Source organism: Leucoraja erinacea, chromosome 3, assembly GCF_028641065.1.
Source record: "Leucoraja erinacea ecotype New England chromosome 3, Leri_hhj_1, whole genome shotgun sequence".
Taxonomy (NCBI): domain Eukaryota; kingdom Metazoa; phylum Chordata; class Chondrichthyes; order Rajiformes; family Rajidae; genus Leucoraja; species Leucoraja erinaceus.
Window position 1 is genome coordinate 50,102,958 of NC_073379.1, and position 20,962 is coordinate 50,123,919.

Genomic DNA, 20,962 nt, shown 5'->3' on the forward strand with positions numbered 1-20,962 from the left:
GAAGCAATGGGCAGTGCACAAGGCACTGTGGAGGGAGTGCCTGAACTCCCCCTGCGAGAGCGCCCCTCACGCGGTGCATCTCGCTGGAACGCCTGCTCCAGGAGCCGCTCCATGTGGCTCTATCCTGAACGGGTGGTGAGACGTCTCCGTCCGACGAGTGGGAAACCACCGGCCAGATGCTCTTCCTGGTGGCTATTGAGCCAGTCCATTGCCCAGGCGCTAGCGGGACTGGTCGCTGCCCCTGTCGGGGATGGCGGAGCGCCGGGTATTTACGATGGCCAGTGCACAAGGCACTGTGGAGGGAGTGCCTGAACTCCCCCTGCGAGTGCGCCCCTCATGGAGCGCGTCTCGCTGGAGCACCTACGGTGTCGGGGATGGCGGAGCGCCCGATAAGCAGTCCTACCGCCTGTTGCTGCCCCCCCCCAGATGGAACGCTCCTCCGTTGGAGTCGAGCGGGGGACAGGTTTGTTCAAGAGCCTTTCTTCTCTGCCTGTGAAAACAAAGCAGAAGACTCTCCTGTGAAAGAAAACCGACTTCAGGGTACCTACCTGACGGTCCGTTCTTTCAATCCGTAGTGGGAGCGCCTGACTCCCGATGCGGCCGCTGTTGCACTGCTGAACGCAATGCTGCGCATGCGTGCTGAGCGGACTCTTCACGTAGTCACTCACGTGACTCCGAAGTAAAACTATACATTTATGGGAGATACAAAAGTTGGTGGTGGTGTGAATCATGAGAAAAATTGGATCACGTTACAGCAAGAGACGGAAGGTTGGGCTGAGTGTTGGCAGTGATGGCTGTAGCATTTGTTGCAAGCTGAGATGGATTTAACAGTAAGTTAAGATAAGGCAGCATGATGAAGTGGGAAGTAAAAATAAAACTATTTTGCCTGCAGGGACTGCTGCGGATCCTGTCCCACCTGACCGATGATACCAGGAAATTTACTCGGGTGCTGTGTCTGAACCTGAGAGGGGAAGCAGTGCTGGAGGCAGATGGACAAATGTATTCACTCAGGGAAGTCAACAATCTCCAGCAGGAGGTCATCATCCCTGCTACAACAGTGGAACAACTGGAGGTGCGTGTCCTTTTTTGTTAAGTAAATAGTGATTAAAAAATATATATATTTATGGATCCTAATAAGAGGGTTTGCTACTTGTAAACGGGTTAGAAAACAGGTTATTTAATATTTTCTAACCTTCACTGTTCTGAGGAAAAGAACCCATTTTGTCTTCTCTTTCTACAATATCGATTGAACAATACACATGAGTACCTTCCCTAATTATGAAGACGTCAACACTTCAGTAATAGGATGTGGCTAGCATTCGTTTTTGTAACCATACATCTCTCCGTGGTCCCTATCTGCTTCAAAAGATCCATCATTGTACCTGTACCTAAAAATGCCTCCCCAGCTTGTCTGAAAGACTACCGTCCGGTGGCCCTTACCTCAGTGGTCATGAAATGCTTTGAGAGGCTGGTGAAGAAACACATCTGCACCTTCCTCCCTCGCAACATGGACCCGCTACAATTCGCATACCGTACAAACAGATCCACCGACGATGCGGTCTCCCAGGTTCTGCACACCGCTCTCTCTCTCTCACCTTGACAGCCAGAAGGGGGGCTATGTGAGGATGCTGTTCATAGACTTCAGTTCAGCCTTCAACACGATAGTCCCCACCAGACTTGCTGAGAAGCTGCTGGAATTGGGGCTCAACACCACCCTGTGTGACTGGGTCCTGGACTTTCTCACCGCCAGGCCCCAGGTAGTCAAGATGGGAGGAAAAAAATCAAAGTCCATCACCCTGAGCACAGGATCGCCCCAGGGTTGTGTCCTCAGCCCCCTACTGTACTCCCTGTACACACATGACTGTGTGGCTAGGTTCAGCTCCAACTCTATAATCAAGTTTGATGATGACACTGTGGTGGTGGGCCTGATCTCAGTCAACGATGAGAGGGCCTACCGGGAGGAGGTGGCTGATCTGGCACTCTGGTGTCAGGACAACAGCCTCCTCTTGAATATCAAAAAAACAAAGGAGCTGATCGTGGACTTTAGGAGGGCACATCATCCGAGGACGTACAGACCGTTGAAGATAAATGGGGATACTGTGGATAGGGTGAGCTGCTTTAAATACCTTGGGAGTCCACTTCTTGGAGGACCTGACATGGACATCGCACGCTGCAGCACTGGTGAGTAAGGCAAGGAAGTGTCTTTACCACCTCAGGCAATTGAGGAAATTCAGAGTGTTTCTGAGGATCCTCCAGTGCTTCTACTCAGCGGCTGGTGAAAGCATCTTGTCCGGAAACATCGCATTTGGTCGAACGCACTACACTCGCTTGCCCCCCTGCAGGAACTATACATCAGAAGGTGCAACTCCAGAGCCAACAAGATCATGGGAGGCCCTTTCCACCCCAGCAACTGACTGTTCCAGCTGCTACGGTCAGGCAAACGCCTCCGTTGCCATGCTGTGAAAACGGAGAGGATGAGAAGGCATTTATTCCCAGAGGCTATTAGGACTGTAAACTCCTATCTTACCAGGGACTAACTATACTGTACCAATTTACTGTTGTGTGGTGTCTTTTTAAAATTGCTGTTTTTTTCTTTTTTTTCCTCCCTCAAATATGTAATATGTGAATATGTGTTTCTGTTCCATTCTGTTTTGTCGGTTTTTTGTACAATCCGCAAGCATTGCCACTTTTCATTTCTCTGCACATCTCGTATGTGTATTTGACGAATAAACCTGACTTGACTTGACTTGACTTTCAGTCACTTTCCTGTTCAGTTCAATATCATTCATTCATTACAGTAAATTGGTCCCTCAGTTCCTCCAAGATATTCACTCATCTGCCATATTTCTATCGACTCGTGAACTTTGTCAATCATTCACTGAGATCCCGCTGACTTTCATAGTCCCCAGGGTAAGTGTCTATTGTTTTCAGGAATTCTTTTTAAGGAGTTATCCTCTGTCTCTGATGAGCAAAGGCCTCAAGGTGAGATAAACAATATCAAGTTTTGTGATGTGTAGTCATTAATCTGATATGACTCGATGTTTGTCTAAAACTCATTAGCTTGGCTGCAGAACACAAATTCAGCCACTCTGAATTGACACATTCAATCTCACTGTGTTGGAAAGAACTGCAGATGCTGGTTTAAATTGAAGATAGACACAAAATGCTTGGGTAACTCTGCAGGACAAGCAGCATCTCTGGAGAGAAGGAATGCGTGACGTTTCGGGTCGAGATCCTTCTTCAGACTGTCTGGCGAAGGGTCTCGACCCGAAACATCACCCATTCTTCTCTCCAGAGATGGTGCCTGTCCCACTGAGTTACCCCAGCTTTTTGTGTCCATCTTCCATTCAATCTCACTGATTTATAAATCATAATTATGAGTAGTGATTTCTCGACATTGAAGAGATGAAGTTTCCATTTTTTTGATTAAATGGTACAGACCCTTTGGCCCACTGAGTCTATGTTGACCACTGGTCATCCATTCACACTAGTTCTAAGTTATCGCACTTTTGCATCCACTAGTGGCAATTTACAGAGGCCCATTAACCTGCAAATCGTATGTCTTTAGATGCGGGGGAAACGGAAGCACCCGAAGGAAACTTTCTCGGCCACAGGGAGGAAGTGCAAATTCCACACAGACAGCACCCAAGGTCAGGATTGAACCCAGGTCTCTGATGTTGTGAGGCTGCAGATCTACCAGCTAGACCACTGTAGATGTGGATGCAATCACCTTTTGATGGTCATGAAAACCATGACTTCTGATGTACATTGAAATCATGTGGAAATAAAGTGGTTATCAGGATGGGTGGATGCATTATAATAATTATTGTAGACCTGAGTAATAAGTTGAAAACATATTCCATTATCTTGTAGCTTTGGTTTCAAAGAATACATTTGTTGCTTATAGTAACTCACCTAGTTAGTGTGGACTTTAGGAGGAGAGGAATACCCCAGTCTCCATCAAGGGTGTGGATGTGCAGTTTACCAAGGAGTACAAGTACTTTGGAGTTTACCTGGACAGTAAACTGGACTAGTCCAGGAATGCTGAGGCCATGTACAAGAAGGGACAGAGCCGTCTGTACTTTATGAGGAGGCTCTGCTCTTTCAACATCTGCAGTAAGATGCTGCAGATGTTCTATCACTCGGTGGTGCCATCTTCTTTGCTGTCGTGTGCTGCATTAGCAGGGTGAAAGCCACGGACGGCAATAGAATTAACAAGCTTATCAGGAAGGCTGACTACGTCCTGTTGTGGAGTTGGATTCACTGGAGATGGTCTAGGAGGGGAGGATACTCCTCAAACTGCGGAGCATCTTGTACAATGCAACTCACCCACTCCATGACACACCGGTCAACCTGAGGAGTACCTTCAGCTACAGACTGTTTTCACCAAGATGCAGCACAGAACACCACATGAGTTCCCTTTTCCCTGTGGCTATCAAACTGTACAACTGGCGGGGTAGACTGACACCCTTTCCCCCCCCCTCCCCCAACTCCCCAATCTTTGCACATTCCCAATCCTGGACTTTCCACGTCACTTTAATTTTATGTTTCATGTATCTTGTTGTGTCGTTTATGACTTTTAGCAGACCAATTACCTTCCTGGGGTGAATAAAGTTTTATTGTGTTGAATAAAGGCTTCAAATTTAGATTTTGTGTGTTACAGGAAATTGAGGCGGCTTCGAAAATGGACCTGTTGAGCTCCAAGACCCCTATAGAGACCTGGAAAGAGGAAACAAAGGAGATGAAACAGTTCAACTCATGTATGACTCTGAAGGAGGTTTACAGCCAAGCAGCCATACAGTATCCCCAGTTGCAGAATCATCGCATTCCAATTCCGGATTGTGCAGCTCCCACAGAAGAGGTATTTTGGCATGGTTTATGGGGAAATGCTGATCTTTGTTCTGTTTTCAGTTGCTAGCGTTATTACACAAACAAGATAAAGGAGATGGGGTGTGCATTTATCTAATATCTCAGAACCGGGGCATCCCAAAGACATTCTCAGCCAAAGTACACAGTGAGTTAGTGATCACCACCATATGAGAAGGAAAGTTAGAGTCAAGAGTGCTTTATTGTCTTATGTCCCGGATGGAACAATGAAATTCTTACTTTCTGCAACACAACAGAATATGTAAACCTAGTACACTGTAAACAATATAATAAACAGGAGAAAAAAAAAGTTCAGTGTGTAGATATGCACACACTCAAAAGTACACACATAAATATATATATATATATATATAAACACATAAACACACACGCACACATATGTACACACAAAAAACAAACAATAGTAGTGCAATAATAATAATAATAGTTGAATGTAGTTCAGAGCTTATTTGAGGTTGTAGTGAGGTTGAGGTTGTCCCCATCACATCAAGCAATTGGGAGCGCATTGCACTGGACAGGCGCTCCTGGAGGAAATCCATGCAGGAAGGAATTGCACTTCACGAAATGGAACTACACCGTGTCGCAGAGACAAAGCGACAGCACCGTAAAGAGAGAGAGAAGGGGGCTCGACGACCACCAACCACCGCCAGTCTCCACTCCCCACGTTGCACCAAGGTGTGTGGATCATGGATCAGCCTCTATAGACATTTGCAGACCCACAAGTAGACGACCCTATGGTGAGGAGAGGACATTCATACTCGTTTCTAGTGACCGCCGTGATGACTGTTTAATAGCCTGATGGCTGTAGGGAAGAAGTTATTCCTGAACCTGGATGTCACAGTTTTTAGGCTCCTGTACCTTTTTCCCGATGGCAGGGGTGAAATTAGTGTATGGCCAGGGTGGTGTGGGTCTCTGATCATGCTGGCTGCCTTTTTGAGGCAGCAACTCAGATAAATCCCTTCGATGGTGGGGAGATCAGAGCCGGTGATGGACTGGGCAGTATTCACAACTTTCAGAAGTCTATTTCGCTCCTGGGCGTTCAAGTTGCAGAACCAGGCCATGATGCGACCAGTCAATATGCTCTCGACTGTGCACCTGTAGAATTTCAAGAGAATCCTCTCTGTCATACCGAATCTTCTCAGGAAGTAGAGGCGTTGATGTGCTTTATTTATAATTGCATCAGTGTGCTGGGTCCAGGAAAGATCTTTGGACATACGCATACCCAGGAATTTGAAGTTTGTGACTCTCTCCATCAACGTCCCGTTGATATAAACAGGATTGTGGGTCCTCATCCTTCCTCTTCCAAAGTCCACAATCAGTTCTTTGGTTTTACTGATATTGAGACCAGGTTGTTGTGCTGGCACCATTTGGTCAATCGGTCAATCTCACTTCTATACTCTGACTCATCACCATCTGTAATTCGTCCAACAACGGTGGTGTCATCGGCAAACTTGAATATGGAGTTTGAACTATGTCTGGCTACACAGTCATGAGTATAGTGAGTAGAGCAGGGGGCTGAGCATGCATCCTTGAGGTGCTCCAGTACTGATTGTTGACAAGGAAGAAGTATTTCTGCCAATTCGAACAGTCTGTGGTCTGTGGATGAAGAAGTCGAGGATCCAATTGCAGAGGGATGCGCTGAGACCCAGTTCCGTGAGCTTGGTAACAGCTTTTTGTTTTTATTTAAATCAAAAATATTTATTCAATATTAAAATAGTATTTACAACACAATAAAACAAAACAGAACCCATCACCATAGTACAAGACAAACAAATATACTAAGTAAACTACTAAACAATTATATTACAATCCTTGTCTAGGATACATTCAACTGTGCCCTAGACTGTGAATGTGTCCAGCGGTCCCGGAATTCCCCAGAGTGCCCGTGGAGGTAACCAGCTTTGAGGGGATGATAGCATTGAACGCCGAGCTGTAGTCTATAAACAACAGCCTGTTTTTATTGTCCAAGTGGTCCAGTGCAGAGTGGAGAGGCAGTGAGATTGCACCGTAACCAACCTCTCAATGCACTTCATCACCACGGACGTTAGTGCCACTGATCGATAGTCGTTGAGGCACGTCACCTTATTTTGGGCACCGGTATTATCGATGCCCTCTTAAAGCAGATGGGAACCTCAAACCTCAGTAATAAGAGATTGAAAATGTCCTCAGACACTCTAGCCAGTTGGTCTGCACAGGTTTTGAGAACTCGACCGGATATACCGTCAGGTCCAGACGCTTTCCGAGGGTTCACCCCCTCGAAGCATCTTCTGACGTCAGCCTCTGTGATTGTGATTGTGACTGTAATACCATCAGGGCGTATAGGGGCTTGGGTAGGCACATCAGCATTCCCCCAACCAAAGCGTAGAACGCATTGAGCTCGTCAGGGAGTGATGCTTCGCTGTCGCTTTAGCTGCCTCCTGATCTTGTCTTGTAGGAGGTGATGGCATTCAAGCCCTGCCGCAGTGCCAACATCCTGCCAACATCCACCTCATCCTCCAGCTTTGAGCAGAAGTCCCTTTTTGCCTTTTTGATGGCCATGTCAAGGTCGTATCTGGACTTCTTATAGACCTCTGCGTCAACAGACCTGAATGCCCGGGATCTGGTCCTCAGAAGAATGCGGATCCCCTGGTTCATCCAAGGCTTCTGGTTAGGAAATACTCAGATAATTTTTGTAGGAACACAGTCCTCCACACATTTCCTTATGAAGTCTGTAACGACTGCAGCGTATTCATTCATGTCCGTTGCCGAGTCCTTGAACATTGCCCAGTCTACTGACTCCAAGCAGTCCTGTAGTTGTTCCTCTTCCCCCCCCCCCCCCCCCCCCCCCCTGACCATCTAACTATCTAGCCAATTGTTTCTAGAATTATAATTGTCTCTATCAGCTTTATGCAAAGAGAGTTCCAGATTATCAATGCGTTCTCTGTTTAAGGTAAGTATTCAGTTAGATCTCATCACTTTTAATCTGTGCCCTTGAATCATTTGCTAATGGGAACTGTTTTTCTCCAGTTACCCAAATTAAGCCCTATCATAATCTGTTATAATACTTTCAAATCTACATAATTTTCCTTGCTTCAAAGAGAGCTTTTTCAATGTAACTTTGTGGTTAAGTCCAATAATTATTTTTTTTAGATACAAATTTCAGATTAGGAAAAAGGGAAGTGCAACGTGACCTGGGTGTCCTTGTACACCAGTCACTGAAAGTAAACATACAGGTACAGCAGGCAGTGAAGAAAGCTAATGGCATGTTGGACTTCATAACGAGAGGGTTTGAGTAGAGGAGTAAAGAGGTCCTTCTGCAATTGTATAGGACCCTGGTGAGATCATACCTGGAGTATCATGTGCAGTTTTGGTCTCCTAATTTGAGGAAGGACATCCTTGCTATTGAGGCTATGCAGCGCATGTTCATGCGGTTAATCCACGGGATAGCGGGACTGTCATATGAGGAAAGATTGTAAAGAGTGGGCTTGTATTCACTGGAATTTAGAAGGATGAGAAGGGATCTTATAGAAACGTATAAACTTATGAAAGGACTGGACAAGCTAGATGCAGGAAAATTGTTCCCAATGAACCAGGGGCCACAGTCTAAGAATAAAGGGGAGGCCATTTAAAACTGAGATGAGAAAAAACATTTTCACCCAGAGAGTTGTTAATTTGTGGAATTCTCTGCCACAGAAGGTAGTAGACACCAATTCACTGGATGAATTTAAAAGAGTTAGATAGAGCTCTAGGGGCTAGTGAGATCAAGTGATATGGGTCGAAGGCAGGCACGGGTTACTGATTGTGGATGATCGGCCATGATCACAATGAATGGCGGTGCTGGCATGAAGGGCCAAATGGCCTCCTCTTGCACCTATTTTCTATGTTTCTATGTAACTGCATATGCTTATTAATGCACAAAAGGATACAAAGTGCTGGAGTAACTTTGCAGGTCATCCAGAATTTCTTGAGAACATGGATAGGTGACATTTCAGGTCGAAACCCTTCTTCATTTGTAAAGATTTTTTGATAATATTTAAGTCTTAATATGCCGAAGGTGTTGGTTTTTGTATTGAGATACAGTGAATAGCTGAGTTCCAATTCCGCTGAGTTACTCCAGAGGTTTGTGCCAATCATACTATACATGAGTACAATCAAGCCATACATAAGTGCAACAATAGTGCAAAGAAACAAATAACATGAGTGCAGAATATAGTATTACAGCATTACAATGAAAGAGAAAATGTCGAAGGTCCTCAATGACATAGTTTTGACCATCAGGACTACAGCCTAGCTTATGGAGGGCTGTTCAGCAGTCTGACAACAGCAGGATGTTCCTGAATCTGGTGGTACAAGATCTCTGCTCGATGGGAGTGCTGAGCTGAAGGAAAGAACAAGATGAAAAGATCCTTGACTATGTTGGTTGCCTTTCCAAGATTGTACACAGAGTCGATGGTGGGGGGGGTCTGTCTGTATGATGGATTGAGCTACATCCATAACTCTCTGCAATTTCTTGTTGTCTTGGGCAGTGCTGTTGCCAAACTAAGCTGTGCACCTGGTACATCTTTAGATGTTGATAAGAGTCATTGGAGACAGGCTGAACTCCCTACATCTTCTGAGGAAGTGGAGATGTTGGTGTGATTTCTTGGCTATATATTCAATGGGATTGGTCCAGGACAAATTGTGATAAAAAGCTGTGTGTAAAAGCTGCCCTTTGTGGTTTGTTTAAAATTTCCCCTCTCGCCTTGAAACTAGTTCTTGATTCCCCAACCCTGGGGAAAAAGACTCACATTATTCAAAGAATTCACATTATCTATGCGCCTCATCATTTTATATACCTCCATATAATCATAGCCTCCTATGCTCTAAATTCTGTCTAGCTGGTAGACCTTTAAAACTGTTGCTCCAGCAGTAGTTGGATACAATGTGGTTATTGGCTGTATCGAAACATTCCCTTCCCATCCCTTTGACAATGTGCAGAGTATAAATGTAATTGATTGGAAAGCAGTCTGCTTTTAACTGCAGTGTCCCAACAGCGAAGTGCCCCTCGTGGTCCCGCAAAAATAAACAATGGGTCTTCAATGGAGCCCTCTCCATCACCGACCTTGACAATTGGGTCAAACTCTGGACCCTGATGGCAAGTTCCTCTTGTTCACATCAACTGCTTAGGATTTGCTTGGATGGTGTATGGTGCCCAAGCAGAGAAGGCCAAATATTACATTTCTACATGGTGGGAATGTGAATGTTGATTTGTTTACGTCTAGGAAATTATCTCCCATTGTGGGTTAAAATTTGGGCTTGAAACATTAAATGCCCTCTTCCAGGCAAACTCTGAGAAATGAAGCAAAATATAATCACTTTTGATTATCGGTCTTATATTTTGCAATTGTCTTTGTATCGGCAGGAATTTGATGTCTTCCTTAATGTCGTGAGGTCACATTTAATCACAGATCAAAATACAGTGATTGTATTAAATTGTCACGATGGTAAAGGGAGGACCACAGCTGGCATGGCCATCTCCCTGCTTCTGGTCTGGCACATTAAAGTAAGTTAAACGTTTCCACAGGACTATTTAGATTGTCTATTAAAGTATTATTTCATTTGTTTTAGGTCATTATTTGGAAGAGAATAACAATACAGCTCTCAGTGCCATTCTGAAAAAAACATTGGGACTTTACTTCCCATAGGTGTTTGCAGAACTTGTTTTAACATGATGCTCCATTGCACTTGTAGCAACTGTACATTACTGGATGCATGGGACATTTTTGCCTCATTAAGTCTGAGAAATAGCTGCTAGTTCCAATTATTCCTCACAGTTTCTGAGGTGTTAGCCTTTGGTTAATAACATATAATTTGATGCAAAGGCTGAGGGTTCACATTTTGCTTCACACCAGCCTGACCTCTGGTGCAGCAATGAAGCAGTGTTGCACTTTTAGAGTGTTGATTGATTTAATTAATGTATGATCTGTGCAAATCAACCTATCGTAGTATTTGAAGATGTGTTCAAATTAATTTCTTTCTGTGCAAAATTAAAACCAAGTATTACTGGTAACCTAAAATCAAAGGAGGTAGCAGAAGACATAAAACAGGTTAAACACCTGCACATGGAATGATAATTGGAGCTTATGTTTCAGGTCAACAACCATTCATTACACTTTCCCAAAGGGGCTTTTAGTCTCTCTTTTCACATTTAAGTGTATTTTAAACAGTGAGAGTGTTCAAATGTTTGAAAAACCTTCTGCATATCCTCTAAGTTTCCTTTTTACTTTTCCAGTGATATTCTTCACACCAGTGACTCACCCATTCGTTGCTTTTGTGGACAATGGCATTAGGCCTTTAAAGAAATTATCTTTTATCATTTGCACTTATTCTTTTGATGTATTTTTATGCAGACTGCACTTGAAAAGTGAATGCTTTTATCATATAATGTTGCTTATCTTCAGTTGATGAACTCTCCTTACAGGGGTTCCCAGAATTTATTGTGGAGGATATGGTGAGCATTCCCGATGCCAAGTATACAAAGGGCGAGTTTGAGGTAAGAAACAATTATCAGCAGTAGCGTAAAAGTCTTTAAGAAAGTACACATACATATGCGTTCTGATCAATTTTCATCCCTAGTGTTAGTGACGCTCATCAAAATTACCAGTGGCATCGCATGTAATTGTAGAGAAATTAAGATACCCATCCTTAACTTTTGGTCTTGCTGCAGTATTTGGCACGTTTAACCATGCCGTGGATAAATATTCTACTGGGTATAATGTCAGGAGTGATGCATTGAGACAGTGAATCATTGTATCCAAAAGAGGTTTTAATATATTTGTCAGGCAACACATTTAAACTATACTAGACGACCCGTGGACCTGTTGGGTCCCCATTGTGATGCCAGAGATCCCGTTGTGACGCCACTCAAAATGGCGATCTGAAAATGGAGGCAGGTCCAATCCAATCCAATCCAATTTTATTTGTTAAGCACTTTAAAACAGCCAATGTTGACCAAAGTGCTGTACAGAAGAATAAACAAGACCATAAACAGACACCATAACAGCTCACATGAGGCGCAAAAATTACATATGAAATACAACAATAAATTAAAAGACATAAAACATGAGTAAAAATAATAGCCACGGAATAAAAGCAATCAAAAAATAAGAAATGATTTATTAAGCAACTATCCCCCAACTGCGCACACATGCAGACCGGGCCCGGCAACCCTCCTTGTTGTGAAGACCCGTGGACCCCTTTGGTGCCCGTTGTGATGCTAGTCAAGTACACACTGCGCACGTGCGGATACGAGCAACCCTCCCCCAACTACGCACAGGCGGATAGTGAACCCGTTAGTTCCCTGTTGAGACACCAGAGATACCGGGCCAACTGGGCAAGAGCTGCCGACTGGCCGGGAGCACACTGCGCAGGCGCGCCGCCACCGGGCCCGGAGGGTAGAAAGTTAAATAAAGTTTATAAAGGGAATTAATTTGTTAAATGGGACAAAACTTGATACTGCACACCGCAGGCGAATGGTGAGTAGGGCGCCCGGCAACCCTCCCCCAACTGTGCAGACGCGGCTGACGGGCCTGGCAAATGGGAGCACAGTGCTGTTCACGGTATAATGTAAATTAAAGTTTATATAATGGGAAATACTTTGTAAAAACGAATGATTTTGAATAGTGAGTAAGACAGCCCTAAAAATTGTAGCACTATTTTTCATTGATCGGAAAAATCCTTGGGGCTGCCTCAGCGGAGGAGGACTACGATGGCCAAAAATCATAGTGATATTTGGTAGAGTTTTTTCTGAAATCAATATACAGCGTAGACAGTTAGTGGTCAAGATGGGACTTTTAGTTATATAATATATACATATATACATTCATACAAGATGAGACTTTTAGTTATGTATAGATAGATACATTATTAAATATTTAAGCTGTTGGTCTAGACAAAATCTACCTCAGAAATTATTACATAGTAGCAAAGTAGACATGTCACATGACCTGCCTGACCATTAGGATCATGCTGTGAGCACACACACGGATATGGGAAGAAGAGCGTGTTCAAGCTTAAAGATGCACTGCACCAGAGGACAGCTGAACAATCCTGTTAAACAAGAGAGGAGATACACTGAACAATGATGATGTGTTCATCATTGTCAAACACCACAGGCTGCTCAAAGACTGGCAAATGTTAAAGCAGCATAGTTGTGGTCAAGTGTGCTGTAATTTGCAACTTTAATTAACAAAATTAGGCAGGTGGAACTAATGCTGTTTAGTCATCCACACTGACTGCAGTATCAGTCATTGTGTTAATGTGGGTTTAGTTTAGTTTAGTTTAGAGATACTGCGCAGACACAGGCCCTTCAGCCCACCGAGTCCATGCCGACCAGTGATCTCTGCACACTAACACTATCCCACACACTAGGGACAATTTACAATTATACTGAGCCGATTAGCCTGCAAGCCTGTATACCTTTGGAGTGTTGGAGGAAACTGAAGATCCCGGAGAAAATCCATGCAGGTCACGGGGGAGAACGTACAAACTCCGTACAGACAGCACCGTAGTCAGGATCAAACCTGCATCTCTGGAGCTGTAAGGCAGCAACTCTACCACTACCGTGCCGCCCTGGGGTTTACAACGTTTGACCAATTTTCATGTTTTAAATTATATATGAATGCTGGCTTGAAGGGCCGAATGGCCTACTCCTGCACCTATTTTCTATGTTTCATATATCATTAACAGTTTATAAATGTCCGAATGCCAGTGAATTAAAAAAGATTTCTTCAGACATTGACAGAAACTGAAGTTTTTCTCCAAGTATTGCCTTCACTCAGAGGCTAACGGAGCTCAGGGGTTTTGGTGGGGGCTCTGCACAACTCACCACTGCTTACTCTGCCTTGCTGGACATCTCCAGCAACTTAGCTAGCAGGATAATATTGGTATGTAAAGAGCATACATGGTGAATTAAGATGGTGGAAATGAAAAAAACAACTGGAAATGCTGTAAATTTAAAATAAAAACAGATGGGTCTTCTGTTTTTATTATTGAATGTGATGGGTCTGGAAATTCTATGAAATGTTTCAGTGCTGAGGCAAGAATTAGCTTTTTTTCAAAAGCTACACAGACAATGAATGTGCAGGAATTTTAACAGGATAGCGTTGAGCATTTAAAATAAATTAAAAAAATATGTCAAAAAGGATTGCTGGGAAATAAGTCTTGGGGAAATCTCCAAGTGAAAACCTTGATCCTTGAAAGTGACATCGCAGGTAGATGTCCTGCAGAGGAGATTTACCAGGATGTTGCCTGTGACGGAGTGTTTGGTTGTGAGGAGAGACTGGAGCCGATGTCTCTTTACCCTGGAGCAGAGAAAGTTAAGATGGGACTTGATTGAGGTATATAAAATTATGAGCAGTAATAGATTGAGTATAGTGAAGGAAACATTTCCTAATATCAAAGGACACAAATTTGGTTAAGGGGTAAGAGATTTAGAGGGGAACTGAGGAATGCCATTTTCACTTTGAGTGAAGGGTACCTGGAATATATTACCAAGGAGAGTGGTGGAAGCAGAGTCACTGACACCATTTCAAAAATGTTGAGATCATTCCGGAAGTGGTGACGCTGCCCAAGCAGCTGCGGCTCACCTGCAGTCCGTCTGTCTTTTTTTTTGTCCTGTTGTTCAGTTTATTTCATTTATTTTAGTTGTGTATGTGTGGGGGGTGGGAGAAACAGTTTTTAGTCTCCTCCTTCGGGGGGATGCAACCTTTTCGTGTCGTATCCTCTGTCTCCGTCTGTGCTGAGACCTAATCGCGGAGCTGGCGGCCTCCAAATGGGACTGACCTCGTGGCTCCGGAGGCAGACCCAGGACTTTCCAACGCGGGGCTGGCCGACTTTGGGGCTGTGGTGGTGTTGCGGCGGTGGCGACTCGACTTCAGAGCCTCGGAGGTTCGGCTGCAGGCCCAGTGGACTTGGCCACGGGTCAGTGGACTCGGCCACGGGCCAAGTGGACGACAACCGACGTCGGGAGCTTGCAGGTCCCAGGTTGGTGGCCGATTCTCCAGAGCTCCCGCAACGACAGCTTCGTCCGCTGGACTGGAGGGTGGCAGCTTCAGCAGCTTCGGCTGCCCCGGGCCGCAGAGTTTGAACCAGCCTGTTCGCGGAGCTTGGATGCGGCTGCTGGACTTACCATCACCCGGCGGGGGTGGGGCAACATGGAAAGCCTGGATCGCCTCAAAGCAGAGGGAGAACAAGGAGGGAAGAGACAAGGACTTTAAGACATTTGCCTTCCATCACAGTGATGAGGTGCCTGATGGACTCACTGTGGTGGATGTTAAACTGTGTTAACTGTGTGTTTTGTTATTTTATTCTATGTTATGACTGCAAGGTATATCATTTCGTTCAGACTGAAACAGTGCATGGGAAAAAGATCATGCAATTTTAAAGATTAAATGACAATAAAGGATACTTTACTTTACTTTACTTGGAAAGCTTGGGGATAGAAGGTAATGGCCCAAGTGCTGTAAAATTGGATTTATGGATGGATGCACTGTTTCTATGCTTTATACATGTTGACTCTAACACTGGACTACTCAATTCAACCACTCAAATTTTCTCTTCCATTTAGTTAGATAAAGATTTATTTAAGCTTAATTCACTTTACCAAGTACTCTCTATTGTTTTGGTATGCCTTCCTAATAAAAATTCTGTCCATCTAATCCTTGTGTTTCAGTTGAACCAGTCTTTGCAGATTATTGAGGGAGGTCATAAATATTATGTTTTATTATTATATTATATTATTTCCCTCAATAATTTTCAGTGTCCATTTCTATACTCAATTATCTCATCTCTTCTCACACTTGCATTATATTGGGCTGAGTTTATAAACATTTATAGCATGTGTTGGAGGATAGTTTTCTTTCAGTTCCTTATAGGAGCTGTTAGATCCAAGAATGCAACACTCAACTGCCCTGAAGTCAGAGTGGACTCAAAATATCAGGTCCATGAAGAAACAACACTGTTAAATCCAACTTTGGTAAACATATATGCGCCCAATTTTGATAATCCTCAATTTTTTAAATAAAATCCTGAATACAATCGTAGAATTTAACTACCAAAATGTTATAATTGGAGACTTCAACTGTGTTTTAGATCCGTACTTAGATAAATCGATGCAAAAACAAAGAGGTAATATGAAATCTAAAACTAGTGTACTCTTAAATACATATATTAAAAATTACAAATATAGCAGACATCTGGAGGATCGCGAATCCGACTGGAAGGGAATACTCGTTTTATTCAATGGTACATGAAAAATACTCACGTATAGACTACTTCCTAGTGAATACAAAGCTAATCCCTTATACTATGAACCCTAAATATCACACCAATACGATTTCAGATCACTCCCCGCTAACTTTTGTTTTAAAATTAGAAGGAATATCTATGAACAAATCGTTCTGGAAGTTTAACTCGCAAACTCTGAAAGACCCACAAGGGAGCATATATCTAAAAAAACAGATGGACCTATTTTTTGAGACAAACGATACACCAGATATATCGCCCACTTTACTATGGGAATCCTTCAAAGCATTTATTAGAGGAGTCATTATCTCGTATCAAGCTTTTCAAAACAAAAAGAATAAGAATGAACAAAGACAATTAGAAGAACAAATCAGACAACTAGATATAGATAATCCTAAAGATCCAACTATGGATAAACATAATAAAATTTTAATACTGAAATTTAAGCTAAATAAATTATTGTCAGAGAATGTTATAAGATTATTTCAAATTACAAAACAAGAACACTTTGAATTTGGGGATAAACCCCATAAACCTTTGGCACGCCAACTGAAAAAACGGGAAAAAGATCATGCAATTTTAAAGATTAAATCAGATAGAGGGGAATTATTAACACTATCTAATGATATCAATAAAAGATTTGCTCAATTTTACAAGAATTTATACACATCGAAAACGCTAATAGACAATAATAAAGTTTCAGAATTTTTGGACAATTGTAACCTTCCAAAATTAGAACTGAAGGAACAAGAGGAACTGGGAGCACAAATTACATCTAAGGAAATAGAAGACACAATAAACACACTTAAGAATGGAAAAACACCAGGACCAGACGGATTCAGTAATGAATTTTATAAATGATTTTACGACATAGTTACACCACGTCTACAGAAAATGTATACATATGCTTTTAAAGACCAAATCTTACCTGAAACACTAGCAGAATCAACGATCACATTAATCCTTAAAAAAGATAAAGATTTAGAAGAACCAGGCTCATATAGAGCTATTGCTTTGTTAAATACGGATCAAAAAATATTAGCGAAAACACCAGCTAGAAGACTAAGTTAATATGTTAGTAAATTAATAAATTAGGATCAAACGTGATTTATACCGAAGAGACATTCATTTAATAACCTGAGACGTCTGGTTAACATAATGCACTCTCACAAACCTCAAGAACAAGAGTTATCTATCATTTCATTGGACGCAGAAAAAGTGTTTGATCAAGTAGAATGGGATTATATGATTAAAGTATTGCAAAAATTTCAAATGGGAGAGAACTTCATCGCATGGATAAAATTATTATATAACAAACCCACGGCTAGAATATTAACTAATAATATACTATCTACGAAATCCCAATTATCAAGGGGCAATAGACAAGGATGTTCATTATCACCGCTGTTATTTGCTCTGGTAATTGAACCTGTAGCTGAAAAAATCAGAACACACCCAGATATTTACGGTTATAATACAAAATACTCAAATAACAAAATATCCTTATACGCAGACGATGTACTACTGTATATCACAAAACCCCAAATCAGTATACCAAACATATTAAATCTAATTGAGGATTTTGGATCTTTCTCAGGATACAGAATAAACTGGAACAAAAGTGAAATTAAGTCGATAAAACTGAAAGACTCAACACATCTCTTGAAATTCCGCTTTAAAATAGCCACAGAAAAATTTTAATATTTAGGAATTGAAATCACTAGAAATTATCACGCTATGTTTAATGCCAATTATAGCCCCTTACTTAAGAAACTAAATAATCTAATCAAATTCTGGAAAACGCTCCCGATGTCTTTAATAGGTCGAATAAATGCTATAAAAATTATCTTTTTTACCACAAATCCTATATTTATTTCAATCAATACCTATATATCTTCCAAAAAAGTTTTTCAAAAAACTAGGCTCAGACATTACAAATTTTATATGGGATTATAAATCCCACAGAATACAAAGAACACACCTTAGTAAACCAAAAGAGATGGGTGGTCTAGCGCTCCCTAACTTTATGTACTATAATTGGGCAGTAAATATTAAAAATATGATTCACCTGCTGGACAATTCTGCCCAGCAGGTGGACTGGATTGTAATGGAGAGAGAGGACTGCTCTCCGTGTAATACAGGAGCGACTCTCCTCTCACCAATGAATCTGAATAACAAAAATTATAATAAAAATCCAATGATACATAGCACAATTAGAACTTGGAAACAAATAAAACAGAATCTAAAATTAAGAAATCTATCTCTTTTAATGCCAATAGTCAATAACCCGTCGTTTAAACCTTCAATTATAGATAAATCATTTACACAATGGGAAAGAATGGGAATCAAAACGCTCGGAGACTTGTATGAATTAGGAAAATTATTATCATTTCAACAATTACAACTGAAATATAATTTGAAAAATAATCAATATTTTAAATATCTTCAAATCCGTGACTATCTGAAAAAATACACAAAAGACTATCATAACATGCCCCCAGACTTATTGGATGAAGCCATGAAGACAAAGGCTGAATCAGCAAATCTAATATCATACTTATACAACATTATTTTAAATATAGAAATACTTACAACCGATGGTATTAGAAGAGACTGGGAACAAGAACCAGCTATAAAAATTTCAAAAGAGAGCTGGGATAAACACTTACTATATGTGCATAAATGCTCGATCAACTTACGACATACTCTAATTCAATTTAAAACATTACATAGACTATATTATTAAAAAACTAAAATAAATAAACTTTTCCCCAATGTCTCACCCATTTGTGATAAATGTCAGTCACAAGAAGCTACCATAGCGCACTCTTTTGTTTTTTGTATAACAATCCAAAAATTCTGGAACGAAATATTTGAAATCTTCACAAAATTAATTAAAATAAAACTTGTACCAAAAGCAGAATGGATCATTTTTGGAATATCGGAAGGTAACCCCGAATTAAACGTGTTTCAAAAGAACTTACTTAATTACGGGCTAATAATGGGAAAAAAACTTATACTCAAATTTTGGAAAAATGCTCCAATACCAACAATAAAAATGTGGATTTCAAACATGTTCGAAACACTACACCTGGAAGAGATGAGACTCCTCCTAGCAGGCAAAACAGACCACTTCTAAAAGACGTGGTCTGCATTTATGGAACTATTACAAGCATAAGGTGCAATAGTAATTTAAAATATAAATGGTACCAGGGTCTGGTAACGGGGGGGGGGGGGTATAAAAATATAAAATAAAAAAAAAAAAAAAAAAACACGGTTGGTATAACCTTTTTTGCGGAGTTTTGTGTTTATAATAGAGCGATTGTTTTTCCTTTTTTTTCTTTTCTTTCTAGGGTCTATTTTCTTTCTTTACTTCCTTCTCTAACTTCTTCCCTAAGGGGCTTTCTTCTCTCAACACCTTCACGATTCTTGCTCACTTTCCTTACTTCTTTTATTTCTATTTTTTTTTAAAGCTCGAAAAACGAAGTGGTACAACAAATGTAATAAGATATATGTGATGTGTATTACTGTAAATTACTGTACTCCTAATAAAAATAAAATATATAAAGAATTTAAAAAAATCAAAAATCAAAAAAAATCAGCTCCATGAAGAAACAACACTGTTAAATCCAACTACTCACCTCTACTTATTGCTGCAAATCTCATTTAATCTTACAGTTATATAAATGTATGGCAGAATAGGAGGCCATTCATTTAATTATGTCAACATTGAATATCTCATGGAATCATTTAGATTAATAAGTCATCTTGAAACTAGGTTAAGAAAAATGCTTCTCATCTACACCAGTGCAGGCTTTTACAAATACAATGAAAATGAAAAAATGAGTATTCTACTTTTAGAATCAAATAGTATACAGCATATTTATCATAAAAATGCATAAATAAACGGAACCAAATTAACATGATTATTTGGAGGTTCAAAGATGTGTGCGAATATAAAATGTGGAATCATATTCTGTGGAAGTTTGTGCTGGATGGCTACTTATTTTTGTCCTTTGAAAGGAAGTTGTTTAATACTTGGGTGCAGCAGGATCATGTTACAACTACTGACCACAGCATACTATGTTTCCATGAGGAATTATGAGCAATGCCGTCATTATTATTAGGAGAGACAAGCAGTCTAAATGTAATGTTAGTACAAAGACTTTAGATAATCCCCAAAGCTTCCTTTCATTGCATTTCTGTTTACATGTCTCACAGGCAGTTCTCAGTCTGGTACGTATTCTTCCAAATGGTAATGAAATGAAACAGGAAGTGGACAGAGCTCTTGATCAAGTGAGTGATTCAATGACTCCAATGATGCACCACTTGAGGGAACTTATCCTCAACACCTACAAGAAGGTAATCACCATTTCAGTTTACCAAAAGTGCTGCATTTATCACTCGAAGATAGACACACACTGCTGGAGTAACTCAGCTGAACAGGCAGCATTTCTGGAGAGAAGGAATGGGTGATGTTTTGGGTTGAGACCCTTCTTCGTTCTCTCCAGAGATGTTGCCTGTTACTCCAGCATTTTCTGTCTATATTCGGTTTAAACCAGCATTTGCAGTTCTTTCCTCTGCATTTATCACTCATTGGATGATTAACACATAATTACTTTAATTCAGTTTTATGCCGACAATTTATTCAATGCACCTATTTGGGTTAATGTTTACTTTGATTGTCATTGAAACTGGTCACATGGCTAGCAGCATTTGGATAGCGATTTATTACTGGGTCTCTAAACCACCCACCTGTCCCATGTAATGGGAAGTTAAGTATATAACTGGATGCATCAGAATTAGAGGACCT

The 20,962-nt window shown here is 41.2% G+C and overlaps 1 protein-coding gene across 1 annotated transcript in view; it reads left to right on the forward strand.

Moving 5' to 3' along the window:
- The window catches only part of LOC129694122 (paladin-like), a 137,764-nt gene that overhangs the window by 67,832 nt on the left and 48,970 nt on the right, over positions 1-20,962 (forward strand). Inside the window, exons 15-19 of the mRNA XM_055630848.1 lie at positions 893-1,072; positions 4,664-4,861; positions 10,268-10,408; positions 11,327-11,398; positions 20,371-20,511. Of these exons, the coding sequence (XP_055486823.1) occupies positions 893-1,072; positions 4,664-4,861; positions 10,268-10,408; positions 11,327-11,398; positions 20,371-20,511 (732 nt within the window). The remainder of the gene's footprint in view (positions 1-892; positions 1,073-4,663; positions 4,862-10,267; positions 10,409-11,326; positions 11,399-20,370; positions 20,512-20,962) is intronic.